The 16,377-nt window shown below is 40.8% G+C and overlaps 1 protein-coding gene across 1 annotated transcript; it reads left to right on the forward strand.

The window, feature by feature from the left end:
• The first annotated feature begins 3,634 nt into the window (after positions 1-3,634).
• LOC118593302 (intelectin-1a-like) lies at positions 3,635-14,870 on the forward strand. The gene is made up of 7 exons (XM_036202668.1): positions 3,635-3,692; positions 5,226-5,324; positions 6,494-6,741; positions 7,067-7,225; positions 7,595-7,715; positions 8,504-8,607; positions 14,718-14,870. Exons 1-7 carry the CDS (start codon positions 3,635-3,637, stop codon positions 14,868-14,870), a joined length of 942 nt encoding a protein of 313 aa, XP_036058561.1.
• Positions 14,871-16,377: the final 1,507 nt, after the last annotated feature.

Genomic DNA, 16,377 nt, shown 5'->3' on the forward strand with positions numbered 1-16,377 from the left:
CGGCCACCTCAGCTTCCCAACATGGCGGTGGTACAGTTTACCACCAGCTCTGGGTTTGGAGCCATGTGTACCATCAACTATCAGAAGCAGTCCTATCAAAGCAGCTCATAGCCCAGAAACCTTTTTTTTTTTTAAACTAGCAAAGGCTAAATCCACCACGCAGCAGAGTAAAGTGCCACTTGTAGACTCCTCATTCCCGCCACACTGCAGGTCAGACGATCACGCCAGGAACCCGCCATAGTAGCTCAAACTGGCAGGCTGCCGCTAACTTGAGAGAGACAACTAGGAAGCTGTTTTTAGCTCCGTTTTAGAATCTTTTTTCTCAAGTTTTAGGTGGAAACTCTTGCCAACACGTTGGGCACCATTTGTAGCTAGAGTTTTCCTGCCTGGCCCAGTCAGGACAAATCTCTCTTACCCGCCAGTCCCACAGTCGCTCAGACCCAACCAAGAAAGCACACAGAAACTTACATTGTTTACAAACTGTATGGCTGTAGCAGGCTTCTTGTTATCTACTTTTTCTATCTTAAATTAACCCATTTCTGCTTATCTATACTTTGCCACATGGCTTGTGGCTTACCAGTGTCTTTACATGTTGCTTCTCATGGCGGCGGCTGGCGGTGTCTCTCTCCAGTCTTCTACTTCCCAGAATTCTCTACTCTCTTGTCCCGCCTATACTTCCTGCCTGGCCACTGGCCAATCAGAACTTTATTTACACAGAGCGATATCCACAGCAGTTATTTTTATTAAGAAAATATTTTTATTCATTTTACACATCAAAGATTCCCCTCTTGCCTCCTCCCACCACCACCCAGCCTCCCCTCCGACTCACTCCCTACTCCCTCCCACAAGAAGGCAAGGCTTCCCTGTGGAGGCACATTCAGTAGAGGCAAGTCCAAGCCCTTCCCCCTGCCTTAATGCTGCCCAAGGTGTCTCATTGCTAGGGACAATTGTAAGAGCCATGCCACATTGCCTGCCTGAGTTAAGTTTCTGCTGTTCAATATTGAGCCACTTACCAGAAACTTGTGACAGGCCTGGACAAGTTCTGAGTTATTGGAAAATAATTTAACATTTCCTTATCTTTCTGCTACACTGACCATTAATAACCATGTTTTGTGGTTGAGTTGTTTGGTTGGGTTACTTAGCAACCCAACAGTCCCCTGATCTTTTCCCAAAGAAAGCTTCCTGGTCTGCTTACTATAAAACCTGCCTGAGAAAAGTAAAATTTTGCAGCTTGATCAGAATACTGTCTTGCTGTCAATTCTTTGTGTTTCTTGTCCCTTTCATTCGCCATTCCCCCTTCTAGGGTCTCTGCTGAAGATCTCACTGGCTGGAACATCCATAGGTAGTGGGCTCCAAAAAGACCACTCATGCACCAGAAATGGATTCTGATCCTACTACCAAGGGGCCTCCCAAGCAGATCAAGGTACACAACTGTCTCACCGTGCAAAGGGCCTAGTCTAGTCCATGTAGGCTCCATAGCCATTGATCCAAATTTCATGAGTTCCCTCTAATTTGGTTTGGTCATCCCTGCATGTTTCCCCATCATGATCCTGATGCACTTGCTCATAGAATCCCTCTTCTCTCTCTTTGCCTAGACTCCTGGAGCTCTGTCTAGTGACTAGCTATGGATCTCTGCATCTGTTTCCATCAGTCATTGATGATGATTATGTAGTAACTGCCTAACTTTTTGGTATGCAAAAAATCCTCTTTGTAATGAACTTACTATGGGGAATATTAAAAATGATGTTTAAAAAAACAAAGAGAAGATAGATGATAGATAGGCCCTGAAGGAGTATGTGTGTGTGTGTGTGTGTGTGTGTGTGTGTGTGTGTGTGTGTGTGTCTTCCTCTTTTTTTAGATGATCCCAGAGACTTAAGTTTTGATACACTGGCCACCCCAGAGAATTAAGTTTTACTTCCTCAGATAGAAAAGTCAATTGAGTAATTAGTCAGAAACTCCATGGCTTGACTTCAATTACTGAGCTTCAGGAGGCAGGTCCTTGCAGCAACAATCTAGGATCATTAAAATAAAGTAGTACAGACAGGGTCTTATTTAGCCCAATGTGGCTACCAACTCACTGTGTAGATGATGGCCTTAATATTCACTTAAAGATGTATAGAATATCTTTGTGTGAACAGTTTTGCTTTTTATTTTGTTTTTTGAGACAGGGATCTTATATACAAGATGTTGTGTTCCAACCTAGCTATGTAGTTAGAGATAAGTTGAACTTCTGATCCTTCTATTTCCATTTCCCAAGCTCATTTTCAGGCATGCCCCACCATATCTAGTTTACATGATGCTAGGCATTGAACCTATAGCTCATGTATACAAGGCAAACAATCTACCAGCTGAGCTACATACCTCTGTTTTGTTCTATTCTAAAAAACTATGCAAATTATATGGTGTAAATCAGTCCTTTGAACATAAAAAGATATAAAATATAAGCTTACCCAAAAGCTCACTCGCAAAGGTTTGTAATATTATCAGTATTGTAATAAAGCTTGTACTGAGGATGTTTCATCGCTGAGGAAAAGGAAATTCATTCCATTATAGCCCAAAGTGGTGTCTGAGAACTGGAGAAAGACAAACGGTGGGGATAGAGGAAGTTCGGAGCATCTTCAGAGGGGATTTCTGGTGATTTAATCCCAAATGCAGGCTACTGTAAAATTTCACTAGTTTGTGGTAACTATGAAAAATCAAAGACAAAATAGTGAGGGCTGTATGGAATTCGATTTATGCAGACTAAAGGTTTTTATTTATTCTTAAATGATCATTTACTATTTGTTGTCTCTCTCTTTGCCTAGACTTTTTGTTTGTACAGATGCTCAAACTTTTCTTTTTTATAGTGAAGTTTGATGGTGTGTGCCTATAATCTCAGCACTTGGGGAGTGGGATGAAGAGAATCAGTTCAAGATCATCTTCACACAAACAGTGAGTTTGAGGCCAGGCTGGGCTGAAATGTACTCTTTAATACATTGTACCCTAGCCCCTGAAAAAAAAGTTGTCCTCTCCTATGAAATGAGGATAACTATAAGTATTTGCGGTTTTTAAGTACTATCTTGCAAGAAAGACACAAATAAAAAAGTCCAATTAGATGTCAAATGTTGCAAGTCTCATCATCTATTTCCTTTTGGGAAAACAGGTCGATGAAATTCTCAAACCTGGAGATAGTGCTAGGATATGACCTTTAATATTTGACTTTTAGAGACTTTGAACCCCATGAGTCAACACTGTACAAAGAACTTTCCTGCAGTAAATGAAAGTTGCCCCTCCAGTGGCATCCTGCCAGGAAAGGGGGAGCCTAGCAAAGCCTAGGCTATTCTCACCAGGCTCTCCCCATGAAAGGACAAGAGCTTCCCCATGACCACACTAGAAAGTCTGCAGAGAGAGAGGGGGGCTCATCTCCACTCAGCTGGCAACTCTGAGTTTCTGGCCAGGTACAGAGAGGAAGGTAGTTGCTGTCAATGGATAAAGGAGGGTGGACTCCAGTTCAGATCTGCTTTAGTCACAGAGATGTGAGTATAAAGGAAAGGAAGGAGCCTTTAATTGGACTAGATAGGAGCTCAGACAGTGATAAGGGGAAAAGACTGTCTGGATAGAGACTGACCTTCATCTTGCTTTTCTCTAGATGACCATGACCCAACTCAGATTCCTGCTGTTTATCATCCTGGTCACCAGAAGTTGCCGTGCAAGTGAGTCTTGCTGCAGGAACCCAGATTCCTCAGGTCACCTCTAACTTTATAGACAGTCAGCACTAGACTTGGTTGCTTTCATGACCTGGGTCTTTGAGGGCTATAGATCATGATTTTGTTGTTGTTTATGGTTTTTTGTTTATTTAAACAGAGTTTTTCTGTGAGCACTGGCTGTCCTGGAACTCACTATGTAGACTAGGCTGGCCTCAAACCCAGAGATCTCCTTGTCTCTGCTTCTTGAGTGCTGGGATAAAGACATGGGTTACTAAATTTTGGCTGATCATGCATTTTTTAAAAAAGTGAAATGAAATATAATTGTATTGTATTATTTTCCCATTCTGTTTCCTCCTTCTAACCTTTCCCAATTATCCCCCATTCCCACATTCTAAAAAATAAAGTCCTCATTTTGATTAATTGTGGAGATATACATATACATATATATATAATGTTCCTGGATATGTAAATACAACCTAGTCCATACTCCATAAAGATAATGCCTGTGAGATGTAGGCTGGATGCTGAGTGCCTCTTTTTTTTTTTTTAAGTGCTTACTTTTTTTTAAGATTTATTTATTATATATACAGTATTCTGTCTGCATGTGTACCTGCAGGCCAGAAGAAGGCACCATATCTCATTACAGGTGGTTGTGAGCCACCATGTGGTTGCTGGGACTTGAACTCAGGACCTTTGGAAGAGCAGTTGGTGCTCTTAACCACTGAGCCATCTCTCCAGCCCCTGAGTGCCTCTTGAAGGAACTGGCCAGTGGCAATGAGATTGTGGAGATATGCCCTGGTCCAGATTCTGTACTTGTGTGTAGGTCTAGGTGAACTTCCACAAGAACTGTGTCCTGGCCTTGTCATTCCTTAAGCTGAGGACCTTTGCTTTAGGGTTTCAATACCAAGTGAGTAGTCTGGTTTGTGCCCAGAGAATGTTTTCTTGAATTCTGCACTCTATGAGAAATCAATGTTATTTTAAATTGTGCAATTCCTCTTCACTTCTGTTTTAAGAAAAAAAAGGCAAGTCCCTAAATGCCATATACTTGATCTCCACATGATAGTCTATAAGCTCGACATTAGACAATAAGGAACTGAGGCTACAGTAAATACAACCCAAAAAAATTTGACTTGTAAACATGGTGCTGCTTACACCTGGGTAACTCTGACCCCGGAGATCTTGTTTGTTCCCATCCACCATTCTAGGTTCTCAGAGCACATTGCAGAATTAGGCTAGTTTGCAAGGCTTTTGTCCAGGATCTCTTGGTCAAGCCTCTGCACTGTCGGCCTCACTACCCATGCTTCAGGCACATTAGGCTCCCTGCATTTCTCTACTGCAAAGCTGGACTTCACTTTATTCTCCTTTTTCAGGACTTTGGACACAAAGTTCTCCACACCTTCAAATCTCTTGTCTTTCTTCCTAGTTACAAATCTTGTTGGTTTTCATAGTGAGGCTTTGAGAAATCTTGGAATGAGTTTAGGGTGAATGACAAGGGGAGTCTGGGTGTCACATGAGAATGAAATTCTGCATCTTCTCTAGTTAAAGAGAACCTGGATACCAACAGATGGACCAATCCTGTGTTTTCCTCTCTATTCAGAAGCTGCAAGGAAATCAAGCAGGAGATGACTGGGGCACAAGGTGAGTGACGAAGCATTTGAAGACCACACTGTAATCCTAACACTTGGGGGCCCAAAGCAGAGGACTGAAAGTTCCAAGGCAGCCTGGGGAGACCCTGTCTCAAAAATAAAACAAATAATCCAGTTAGGAAATCAGAATTTTGTCCTCTGGAACAACTTTTCAGTTTTGATACATAAAATGTAATAAAATGTACATAGTGGATTTAAAATGCCAGTTAACCAATTTTAAGGGTTTTCAAAGTGAAGAACAGCTTCCACAATGATATTGATCATCACTATCCATGTCCACAAGTTTTCAATCCTTAAATTGAAATTCTGTAGCAACCAAGCAGTAAATTTCTGTGTTCCCTGTGAACTGCTGTTCTGTTTCCTACTTCTATAATCTGTCAATTCTTGATATCTCATATGAGTAATCTGCTTTATTTCATTAGCATCCTCCAAGGCTCAAGAATAGTTACTTTAGTTTAAAATATTATTATTATTATTATTATTATTATTACATAGATGTGAATGTCTGTATTTGGTGGTATATACACGTATATGCAGGCATACAAGTACATGCAGAGTCCAGAAGAGTGCATCTAGTCCTCTGGGGCTGGAGTGACAGGCACTTGTACACTGACAAGTGTATGCTGGAAACTGACTCAAGTCCTCTGCTAGAGCAGCACTTGCTCTTAACCATGGAGCCATTTCTCCAGCCCACTTCATTCTTTTTGATCTATTGGATGTATAGGAATGTAGACAACACATAGTCTGTATACTAGACAGCACAGTATATTGCTTATTCCTTTTACTGTAGAGAAGTACTTGGCCTGTTTCTGCCTTTCAGGTCTTGTGACTAGCTCTTGTAACAAACATGATTGTACATAGCTGAGGCCCTGTTCCCAGTTCGGTGGTTATTTACCAAATGAAGTTAAGTCCTTTGATAATACTATGTTTTACTTTAGGAGAAACATCAATGTCAATTTGGGAATCCTGTGTTCTTAAATCAGACACAGAAGCTTGGATTTCTGAACTCAGGCAGGTACCAATATCACCAGGGACACCTGTGATAGGGCACTCAGGATATGAGGCATTAGCCATATTTGTAGTTCCTAGAGTCATTCTGCCTATGGAGCAGAGATGGACAATGAGCCTGAACACAGGACTGTGGACTGGTTCTCTCTACAGATGGCCTCTACTACCTCCGCACAGAGAATGGTGTCATCTACCAGACCTTCTGTGACATGACCACTGATGGTGGTGGTTGGACCCTGGTGGCCAGTGTGCATGAGAACAACATGGGTGGGAAGTGCACAGTGGGCGATCGCTGGTCCAGTCAGCAAGGCAACAGAATAGACTACCCAGAGGGAGATGGCAACTGGGCCAACTACAACACCTTTGGGTCTGCAGAGGGGGCCACAAGTGATGACTACAAGGTTGGTACACTCTGTAGCTACTTGGGCAAGGGTGGGGATGTGAGTGTAGCTGAAGCATGCCAGGGGGAGGGTTGGAAGGTTGCTCTACAATATAGGGCTGAAGAAGTGAAATATACTTATCTTGAATCTCAACATCTGCCTAAGTGGACTTTTTGGTAAGTAGATGGGGGGACTATTGTCCTTGGAAATGTGGGTATCTGAGCATGGCTGGCCATCTCTCCACCTGGAGCCCAGAGATACCAGCTGTGCTGAGGTCTCTGCATGTGGGTTTTTTGCTTAATGAAATCTACTGACCCAGCCAGGCTGAGTGTTGGTTGCTTTCCAGAACCCTGGATACTTTGATATCCAGGCTGAGAACTTGGGTATCTGGCATGTGCCCAACAATAGCCCCCTGCAAAATTGGAGGAACAGCTCCCTGCTGAGGTACCGCACCTACTGTGGCTTTCTACAGCATATGGACAATAATCTATTTGGACTGTTCCAGGTAATCAAGACTGCTGGTTGACGCTGCTTTTGATGTGTGTGGAGAGAGAGTCAGATGTTTGAGGTTTAGCGGGTTGTATTGTATGTTTCCCTTATTCTAAAGTGTAATGAGCCAAGGAAGGCAAATGTAGGGGTATGTGGAAAGGGAGGAGAGGAGAGAAGTAGGGAGGGGGAGAGGAAAGAGGAGAAAAAGGGGGAAGTGTCTAGGGTTTCAGAGAGACACAGACAAAGGAAAGGATTCTCTCTTTTCTGACTGGTTTGGAAACAATCTCAGTTACTGGACACATGCTGTGCTTCTCCACGAAGGACAGTGTTCCTGGGATTGCCAATGCTTCCATCCTTACCCAATGACTTGTTTTGTTCCTTGTAGAAGTACCCGGTGAAATATGGAACAGGGAAGTGTTGGACTGACAATGGCCCAGCTTTCCCTGTGGTCTATGACTTTGGTGATGCTCAGAAGACAGCCGCTTATTACTCCCCCAGTGGCCAGAGTGAGTCTTTAATAATTCTCTAAACCCTCTGCAGGACACTTGATAAACTCAGTTATGATAACTGTCATTTACCAAGCACTACAACCTGTTTCTCTTCTATGAATGCTTGTGTTTTCTTTCACTTCGTTCACTTGATTGCCCTTGGGCTCTAAACTATTACTAACCCATTTTACAGATTAGAAAAGAAGAGCACTGAAGGTCCAGGAACTTGTCTGAGAGCACAGAACATAAGCAGGAGAGGCAGTATTTGTACTGGAGATACAAGGATCCAAAATCTACTCTTAGCAACACCATTATCAGTTAGAGGTTTCTTAGAACAGACCAAGTCCATGTTCATAGGGCTGAACAACAGGAAAAATATGGAGTTTCATTGTGTTTTGAGGAGTGACATGTTGTTTAATATAAATATAAATGTGGCACATACTCTTCATAAATCCTATGCTTGTCCTCCATAATTCAAAGCTCTTCTTATTTATTCTTGGGATGCAAGGCTTTAAAGAAAAGTTAGCAAAATAAATGCAAACAGGACCAGAATGAATGCACTTGCTAACTGCTATGACAAGCCCTTAAAGATATTCAGTAGAGACCTTCCTGTATAATAAATTTCTTCATTCAAGCTCTGATAGATAAGGACCTTTTTCTAAGGACTGGCTCTTGAGATCTATGGATAGGAGTAGATGGGTCTGATATTTTAGACTATATATCCTGAACCTGGCATGATAAAACTCTGGGTTGACAGCTATTTCTAGCATTTTTCTTGAATGCTATTTTCTGTCTCTTGTTTTCAGATGAATTCACTGCAGGATACATCCAATTCAGAGTGTTTAATAATGAAGGAGCATCCAACGCCTTGTGTGCTGGGATGAAGGTCACTGGATGTAACACTGAATTTGTGAGTCTGTATAGTGACCAATGAAGCTCATAAATAAGACTGAGGTTGTCACAATGTGTATCTGTGTTTTTGAGTATGGGAGAATGCCTTGTTAATGTGTATACATGTATGTATAAAAGTGAGATCTTTCCCTGTACCTTGCTTGGTCACAGGGATCAGAACTTCTGTCTAGATAAAGATATCCTGTCTAGTCAACATTTCAAACTTCTTATTGTACTGTTGCTCTTTGGTTCTTTTAGGATAATACACTCAGTTATCTAGAATGAGTGTGACACTTATATTCAGTACATCCTGGGCAAGCCTTTGGGGACTAAAATTGTTAGAGAGTCACTCTCCACCCAGGATTTAGTTTTTAGAGTGTAACAGATCCTGCCCATCCCTTTCCGGGGCTTATACAGATTTTCATTGTGTTGAAGGGTTACTAGGAGAGTGCTGGATATCTGGTAAACCTCATGCAGGCCATTCTCCTTCCTATCACAAGGAATTTCTCCTGCAGCAACCTAACATCTCCCTGAGACTAGGATCATTAGACTCATACTGATTTGTTTTGTTTTGTTTTCTAATAATTTGTGGCCAAAGGCAGGTTGAGGATGTAGTCCTTTTATTGCCACAGTGAAGGCTGTAACAAGTTAGCATGTTCAACTTAGCATGGTGCTGCACATCTTTAATCCCAACACTTGAGTGGTAGAGACAGGCAGATCTCTCTAAGTTTGAGGCCATCCTGATCTACATAGTGAGTTTCAGGTCAAGCAGAGCTACATAGTAAGACCCTGTCTCAAAAGACAATAGCAAGTTCCTTTGGGATTCAGCCCTCCCTGAAGTAACAGTCTAAAAAAAGGGTCATCACTTCCTGGCAGGTGATTCTGAAGATCTCAGTGTTCATTTATTGCTCAGTCATTAGCTTGTCCTTCATCTGGTCAAGATGAGGCAGCTTTGATGTCAAGGAGGACCTTGGACTATGTGAATGATGAAATGGGGAGAGCATGTAGTGTTGAGGGAGTAACAAGCTGTTATCAATTTTGGTATGTAAGATGTGGAATATAGGAAGAGCTCATTTTGGAAATGTTAGCATAGACTAGATTGGAAACACCTTTTACATCACACCAATGGTTGTTGGACTGTACATGTGATGAGCTCCACTGCAATGTCTGTAGTGGATAGCCATCCCAGCATTGGCCAGGAAGTTCCAACCCCCATTGAGGCTTCGGTAATGGCTGCACCCACAAGGCAGGGCGGAGAAGGAAACGGAAGACAGAGGATCGGAAGGGGAGGGGCGCTTGGTTCCGGGACCCTGGACGCTGGAGGTAGACGGAGCAGAGTTCTCCAGAGAACACTGCCGGACTGCACTATACCTTTGCCAGACCCTGCAACCTACCCCTTCATTGTAAGTTACCCCACAAAATAAACCTCCCTTTTAACTACATGGAGTGGCCTAAATAATTTCACCAATATCTGGCGCCCAACGTGGGGCAAATCCCAAAGGCCTAGGAGGCTTCCTCCCTCAGCCTCCTCCCCGGCTGGCAGGTACCTAAACCAGCCTGCAAAGTTAGCTTAGCCCCTAGACCAGCGAAAACCCACTGTAAGTGAGGCCTTCCCACTCCTCCTGCTTTGGAGCTATACCAACGCCTCCTGCTGGCTGAAAAGTGCTACTGCACTCCCCAAAACCACGGAAAGGTAAACTTTTTTCAAGTAAAAGTACTTGATAATTTTACACCTTAAAACTGACTAACAAATTTTGAGTAATTCTTGTAATATGGCTGACAACATTACCTCAAAAGGATTTAAAAACTTTTTTGCCTGTATGATGAATGACATTCTCCTGGAAATATACGACCTCCCTAAGACATATCTGGCCTGTACCATTTTGACATTCATTGTAATAATTCACATAGTGTTCAAACACTGGTTTAATAATAAGAACAAAGATGAGTCATTATTGGGACTGATACAGGCTTTAAAAGATAGCAATGAAGGTTTACAGAAAAAGATTCTCTTTCTGGAATCTGCTAACCAGAAATTACAGGTTTTAAAAGATAGCAATGAAGGCTTACAGAAAAAGATTCTCTTTTTGGAATCTGCTGACCAGGACTTACATAAAAAGATTCTCTCTCTGGAATCTGCTGGCCAGGACTTACAAAACAAGCTTGTACCCAAAATTGCTTTTATTGATAATAAATATGAGTATTTAATGGATAGAACACTAACTCTCCAGAGTGAAGTTGTAGCTACTCAGACACTATGTAAGGAAGAAAAATTATCATTACTTGATAAGATAAGGTCCATGGAATCATGTGTTTCAGAAGAACATAAGAACTTCCATGATTCCATGAAAAATCTGGAATCCCTTACAAGAGAGGAGGTTTACTCCCTGGAACAGACCCTAGGTGCTCGTTTACAAGCCCTGGAGGAAACTCTCAATAAACATGACAAGGGACCTAATAAGCAGAAGGGCAAGACCATACAGGTTGTAACATCTCCAAATGGCTCTCATACAATGGCTTATCCTGTTATCATCCATGAGAAGCCAGCAGATGACACACACCCCGAGCCATATATGACATATCCATTACAACCAATTTCAACAAGGGACTTTAAAAATATAAAGGAAGCAGTAGTTACATATGGGATACACTCCACATATGTAAAACAGATGTTAAATTCGTGGTCTACCTCACATAGAATCATTCCAGATGACTGGCATCAGTTAATTTCAGCTGTTCTAGAATATAGCCAGCAGTTACAGTGGAAAAGCTGGTTGAGAGAAGAGGCAAGAAATTTAGAACAACAAGGTAAACTCAGAGGTTCTGAGATCTCCCAAGATCAAATACTTGGTGAGGGATGTTTCGCTGACAGGAATGTACAAGCCATTTATGATGAGCGTAAAGCAGCTCTAAATGCTTGGGAAAAAATTCCAGAACCTGGAAAAGCAACTGAGGTATACACAAAGATATTTCAGGGACTGCATGAACCCTTCACTGATTTTTTACAAAGGCTGAACACAGCTATGACAAAAGCTGTATCAGATAAAGAATTAAGAAAAGTATTAACTGAGTCCTTGGCATTCGACAATGCTAATGCAGAATGCAAAAGAATACTTACACCATTAAAGATCAGATCAGCTCCTTTGGAAGAATGGATTCAGTATACTAATAGTGTTGAATCTCTTAACTACAGTAATGAGGCTTGGATAGGAGAGACAAATACCAGAGGTGAAAGAAGGCCCCGTGGTACCAAATGTTTTAAATGTGGTACACCAGGTCATATAAGTAAAAACTGTACATGGGGTAATCCTAGAAGTAATACTCCTTCCAGGAATAGCCTAAACAGAAGACCCCAACCACCTCCTGGATTATGTAGAAGATGTGGCAAAGGCCGACATTGGACCAGTGAGTGCAGATCAAAAATAGATATACGAGGCAACCCTTTACTGGCGGGAAATGCCTCAGGGGGCCTCTTGCAGGCCCCCAAATCAAATGTGGTAAGAACATTCCCAGCCACTGTGGAAGACATTCCTCTCCAGGACAACTGAATAAACCAATGCCTAATGTAAAAACCGATACTGCAATGGATGATAAAACAGCTCTGATAGATGAATCACAGTTTACAAAGAACACAATAAAACAAATATTTTGGCAGACTTCCATAAATGAACAAAGACCAAAGCTTAGAATTCGAATTAATGGCTTGGTTCTGGAGGGCCTGGTAGACACAGGTGCGGATGTGACTGTAATTACACCAAAATCATGGCATCCAAATTGGCCTCTTCAAGAGGTAGATGTCCAACTTTTAGGAATTGGCACCCTATCTCAGATAAAACAGAGTTCGAGATGGGTTGAATGCATAGGGCCAGAAGGACAGAGAGGAAAGCTGAAGCCATATGTAGCAAATGTAGCAGTGAATCTATGGGCATGTAAGATTGATGTGAGCATTCTTTTTTTTTCAAAGATGACACTGGTAGCCTAGAGCTTACAGATTCTAACTGAGAAAATACTAAGAATAAGAAAATAAGTATTGAAATGGTTTCCATGGTCCAAATGAGAGTGATGTAGTGTGATGGAAATTTGGGGGTAGGATGGGCAATAATGAATTCCAAAGATTTTAAATTTTTTAATAGTTGCATATAGAGAAAGAGAAGAGAAAACATGTTGATTAATTTTATACTTTTCATTTGAGTAGGTGAATATCAAATAATAAGCCAAGATTTTTGGATGCTGAATATGTTTGGGATTTAGGAGGGATAAACAGTCATATGATGCTGAATTTAAAACATTTATTTGACTTCATTTGTATGAGTGCACATGTATATTCAAGTGATCACAGAGGTCAAAAGGAGACATTGGATCTTTGGGAATTGGCACTAAAGTCTTTTGAATGGGTGCTGGGATCTGATATGGAGGCTGGGATCTGAACTTAGGTTCTCTGATAGAGTAGTAAGATATCTTAACCTTGGGGCCTTCTCCCCAGCCCCCATGCTACTATCTTGTTTGCATAAGATTTTATTTTGTCTTGTTTCACATATATTTATTTTAAATATATGTGTGTTTTGCCTACACATATGTATATGTATTGCTTGAATTTCTGGTGCTCTTGAGCAAGAAAGGGCATTCTATGCCCTGAAACTAGAATTACAACAGTTGTGAGCCCCAATATGGATTCTGGGACCCAAATATGGTCCTCTGAAAAAGCAGCAAGTGCTCTTAACAACAGAGCTGTCACTCCAGTCCCAATGTTACATCCTTTGATCAATGATGGATATGGTATATAATGGTGATCCCAGATGATTTATATTGCCTACTAACATCATAGTCATTATAACTTGTGTAAGTATAGCCTAAGTTATTCATAATGACAAAATTGTCAATGAACTTTCCCAAGTAAATCCCCATTCTTAAGTTATGTGTGACTGTAAGTAACTGTGTTTTTATTGTGTTTGTTAGTTTGTTTGTTTGTTTGTAGCTTTTCATGTTAAGTATAAACATGAAGGAGTAATTTTAAATTACAGTCCAATTATGTCTTAAACTTAAGAAATATCTGGATTGGAGATAGGGATTTTAAGTCATCGGTGAATTGTTCATAACTAAACCTAAAGGGGTAACACAAAATATAAGAGAGTTGTAAATATGTCCTCTCTGGGAAGCTAACACTTAAGAAATTTGTGAAAGAAAATCCCTGCCAAGGAATCTGAGAATGAAGGTTCAGAGAAGTTGAAGGAAAGGTAAAAAAAGAGAAAGTGATGCCACTAAAGGGGTTTTATGGATCAAATAGAGTGATGCTGCAAACAGATAGTCTGATGAGGGATGAAGAGTCCACTAAACTTGGCTATTGGGGTTTCTCTGGACTCATCAGCTATATTAGTCAGTTTTTTGCCTCTGTGATAAATACCTGAGAGAAACAGTATATGGAAAGAAGGATGTGCTTGCAAGTTTTATGACAACTTGACACAAGCTACAGTCATCTGAGATGAGGGAAGCTCAATTATGAAAAAGCCTCCATAAGATCAGGCTGTATGTAGGATGTAGAGCAGTCCTTAATTGCTGATTGATGAAGGAGGTTCCAGTCCATTGAGGGTGATGCCACCCCTGGACCAGTCATTGTCAGTTCTGTAAGAAAACAGACTGAATAAGCCATGAGGAGCAAGCCAGAAAGCTGCGCTTCTCCATGACATCTGCATTAGTTCCTGCCTCCAGGTTCCTGCCTTGAATTCCTTCAATGATGAACAGTGATAAGAAAATATCAGCCAGATAAACTCTTTTCTACCCAAGTTGCTTTGATCATGATGTTTCATCACAGCAACAGTAACACAGACTAAGATGAAGGGGTTTGTTAGTTTGATTGTTTTCAAGATTTTAACTCATGGTTGCTGGCTCTATTGCTTTTAAATCCATAGCAGGACATGATAAATATCATTCAGGAAAGACCATAAAAGGTCAGGGCAAGATATCCTTCAAAATATGCCACTCACACCTCATATTTAATCCCTTCACCAAAACTCTGCCTCTAAATATTACTAATACTGGGGATCAGGTCTTCAGTACATAGCACCTTTTGAGAGAGAACTTCATACCCAAACCATAACATCTCTCATTGTTGTGTGCACCCTTGTTTTTCAGCACTGCATCGGTGGAGGAGGATACTTCCCAGAAGGTAACCCTCGGCAGTGTGGAGACTTCTCTGCATTTGATTGGAATGGATATGGAACTCACAGTGGGTACAGCAGTAGCCGGGAGATAACTGAAGCAGTCGTATTTCTGTTCTATCATTGAGAACTTTGTGATGTGGGACCCATATGTCTTCTCTAGTCTGTGGCCTCACATGCATGGAGAAAAACTCACCTAGTAACTAGAATGCTAATGACACAGGAAAGAAGAATAAATCATGTTCATCACAGGCTTGGTGTCTTTGTGAATCATTTTTGTACAGGGATGGGAGGGTTTTGTTTTGTTTTTTTTTTTAAAGAGCTTCTGCTACTCTGTTTGATTCTCTTGGGATATCAGTCCTGGGAATCCTGATACAGCAATATTCATTTATTTTATTTATTATTCTCTCAAGTATTACATCATGACAGCAGCCTCCTCTCTCTCCTCTCCTCCCAGTCTCTCTCCTAAAGCCCTCTCCTCCAGATCCACTACTCTTCATTTCCCTTCAGAAAAGGTCAAGCTTCCCAAGACTATCAACCAAACATGGCATATTAAGTTACAATAAGACTAGGCACATCTCCTCATATTAATGATGGACAAGACAACCCAAAGCAAGAAAATGTTGTGGAATATTCCTTTACACTGTGTGAAGTTATGTTACTATGGTTGGTTTAATAAAAAGCTAAATGGCCAATAGCTAGGCAGGAGATATAGCAAGGACTTCTATACAGAGAGAGCTCTTGGAAGAAGGAAGGCACAGTTGTTAGCCAGACACAGAGGAAGACAGACATGAAGGAAAAGAGGTAACATCCATGACCCAGGCAATAACACATAGATTAATAGAAATGGGTTAATTTAAGTTATAAAAACTAGTTAGGAAGAAACCTAAGCTAAGGCCAAGCTTTTATAATTATTAATAAGTCTCTATATCATATTTTGTAAGTAGGTGGCACCTAAGAAAAATCCATTTAAATAATGGTGTCAGACTTGAGTCACATATTTCTATGTCAGACCCAAGAAAGCTTGTAAACAGAGTTTCTCTGTCCAATTCTGTCCTGTAGCTGCTTCCAAATAATCACCGAGAAGCTTATATTAATCATAAATGATTGACCAGTAGCTCAGGCTTATTACTAACTAGATCTTACACTTAAATTAACCCATAATTATTATCTATGTTTAGCCACATGGCTTGGTATCTGTTCTCAGTACAACATTCTCATCTTGCTGGTGACTCCTGACTCCACCCTGCCTCTACCCAGCATTCTTAGTTTGGTCACTCTGCACATACTTCCTGCCTAGCTCCTGACCAATCAGTGTTTTATTAAACCAATCTGAGTGACAAACTTTTACAGTGTACAAAAGGATTATTCCACAGCATTTCTCCCTGTTTTTTAATTAAAAAGGAAGGTTTTAATTTGATATACTAAAATTATATACAAAAAATAGTTAAGTAAGAATTACAGTAAACCTATCTATTCCATTTACATTTAGTAAAATTAGAGAAAATAATTATCTATCTTATCTTGGTGAGTCTAAAGTTTTGCATCTAATTTACTTTCTATTATAACTAAGGAAACTGTGATTACAGCTATTTAGTCTTCAACTCCATCAAAGACCCCACAAGGGTGAAATA

The sequence above is a fragment of the Onychomys torridus genome, chromosome 11, assembly GCF_903995425.1.
Source record: "Onychomys torridus chromosome 11, mOncTor1.1, whole genome shotgun sequence".
Lineage (NCBI taxonomy): Eukaryota > Metazoa > Chordata > Mammalia > Rodentia > Cricetidae > Onychomys > Onychomys torridus.

Coding starts and splice junctions, on each gene's coding strand:
- LOC118593302 (XM_036202668.1), top strand. CDS start 3,635: ATGACCCAACTCAGATTCCTGCTGTTTATCATCCTGGTCACCAGAAGT. Junction 5,325..6,493: donor GGAGATGACTGGGGCACAAG/GTGAGTGACGAA, acceptor TTCTCTCTACAG/ATGGCCTCTACTACCTCCGC. Junction 6,742..7,066: donor CCACAAGTGATGACTACAAG/GTTGGTACACTC, acceptor GTTGCTTTCCAG/AACCCTGGATACTTTGATAT.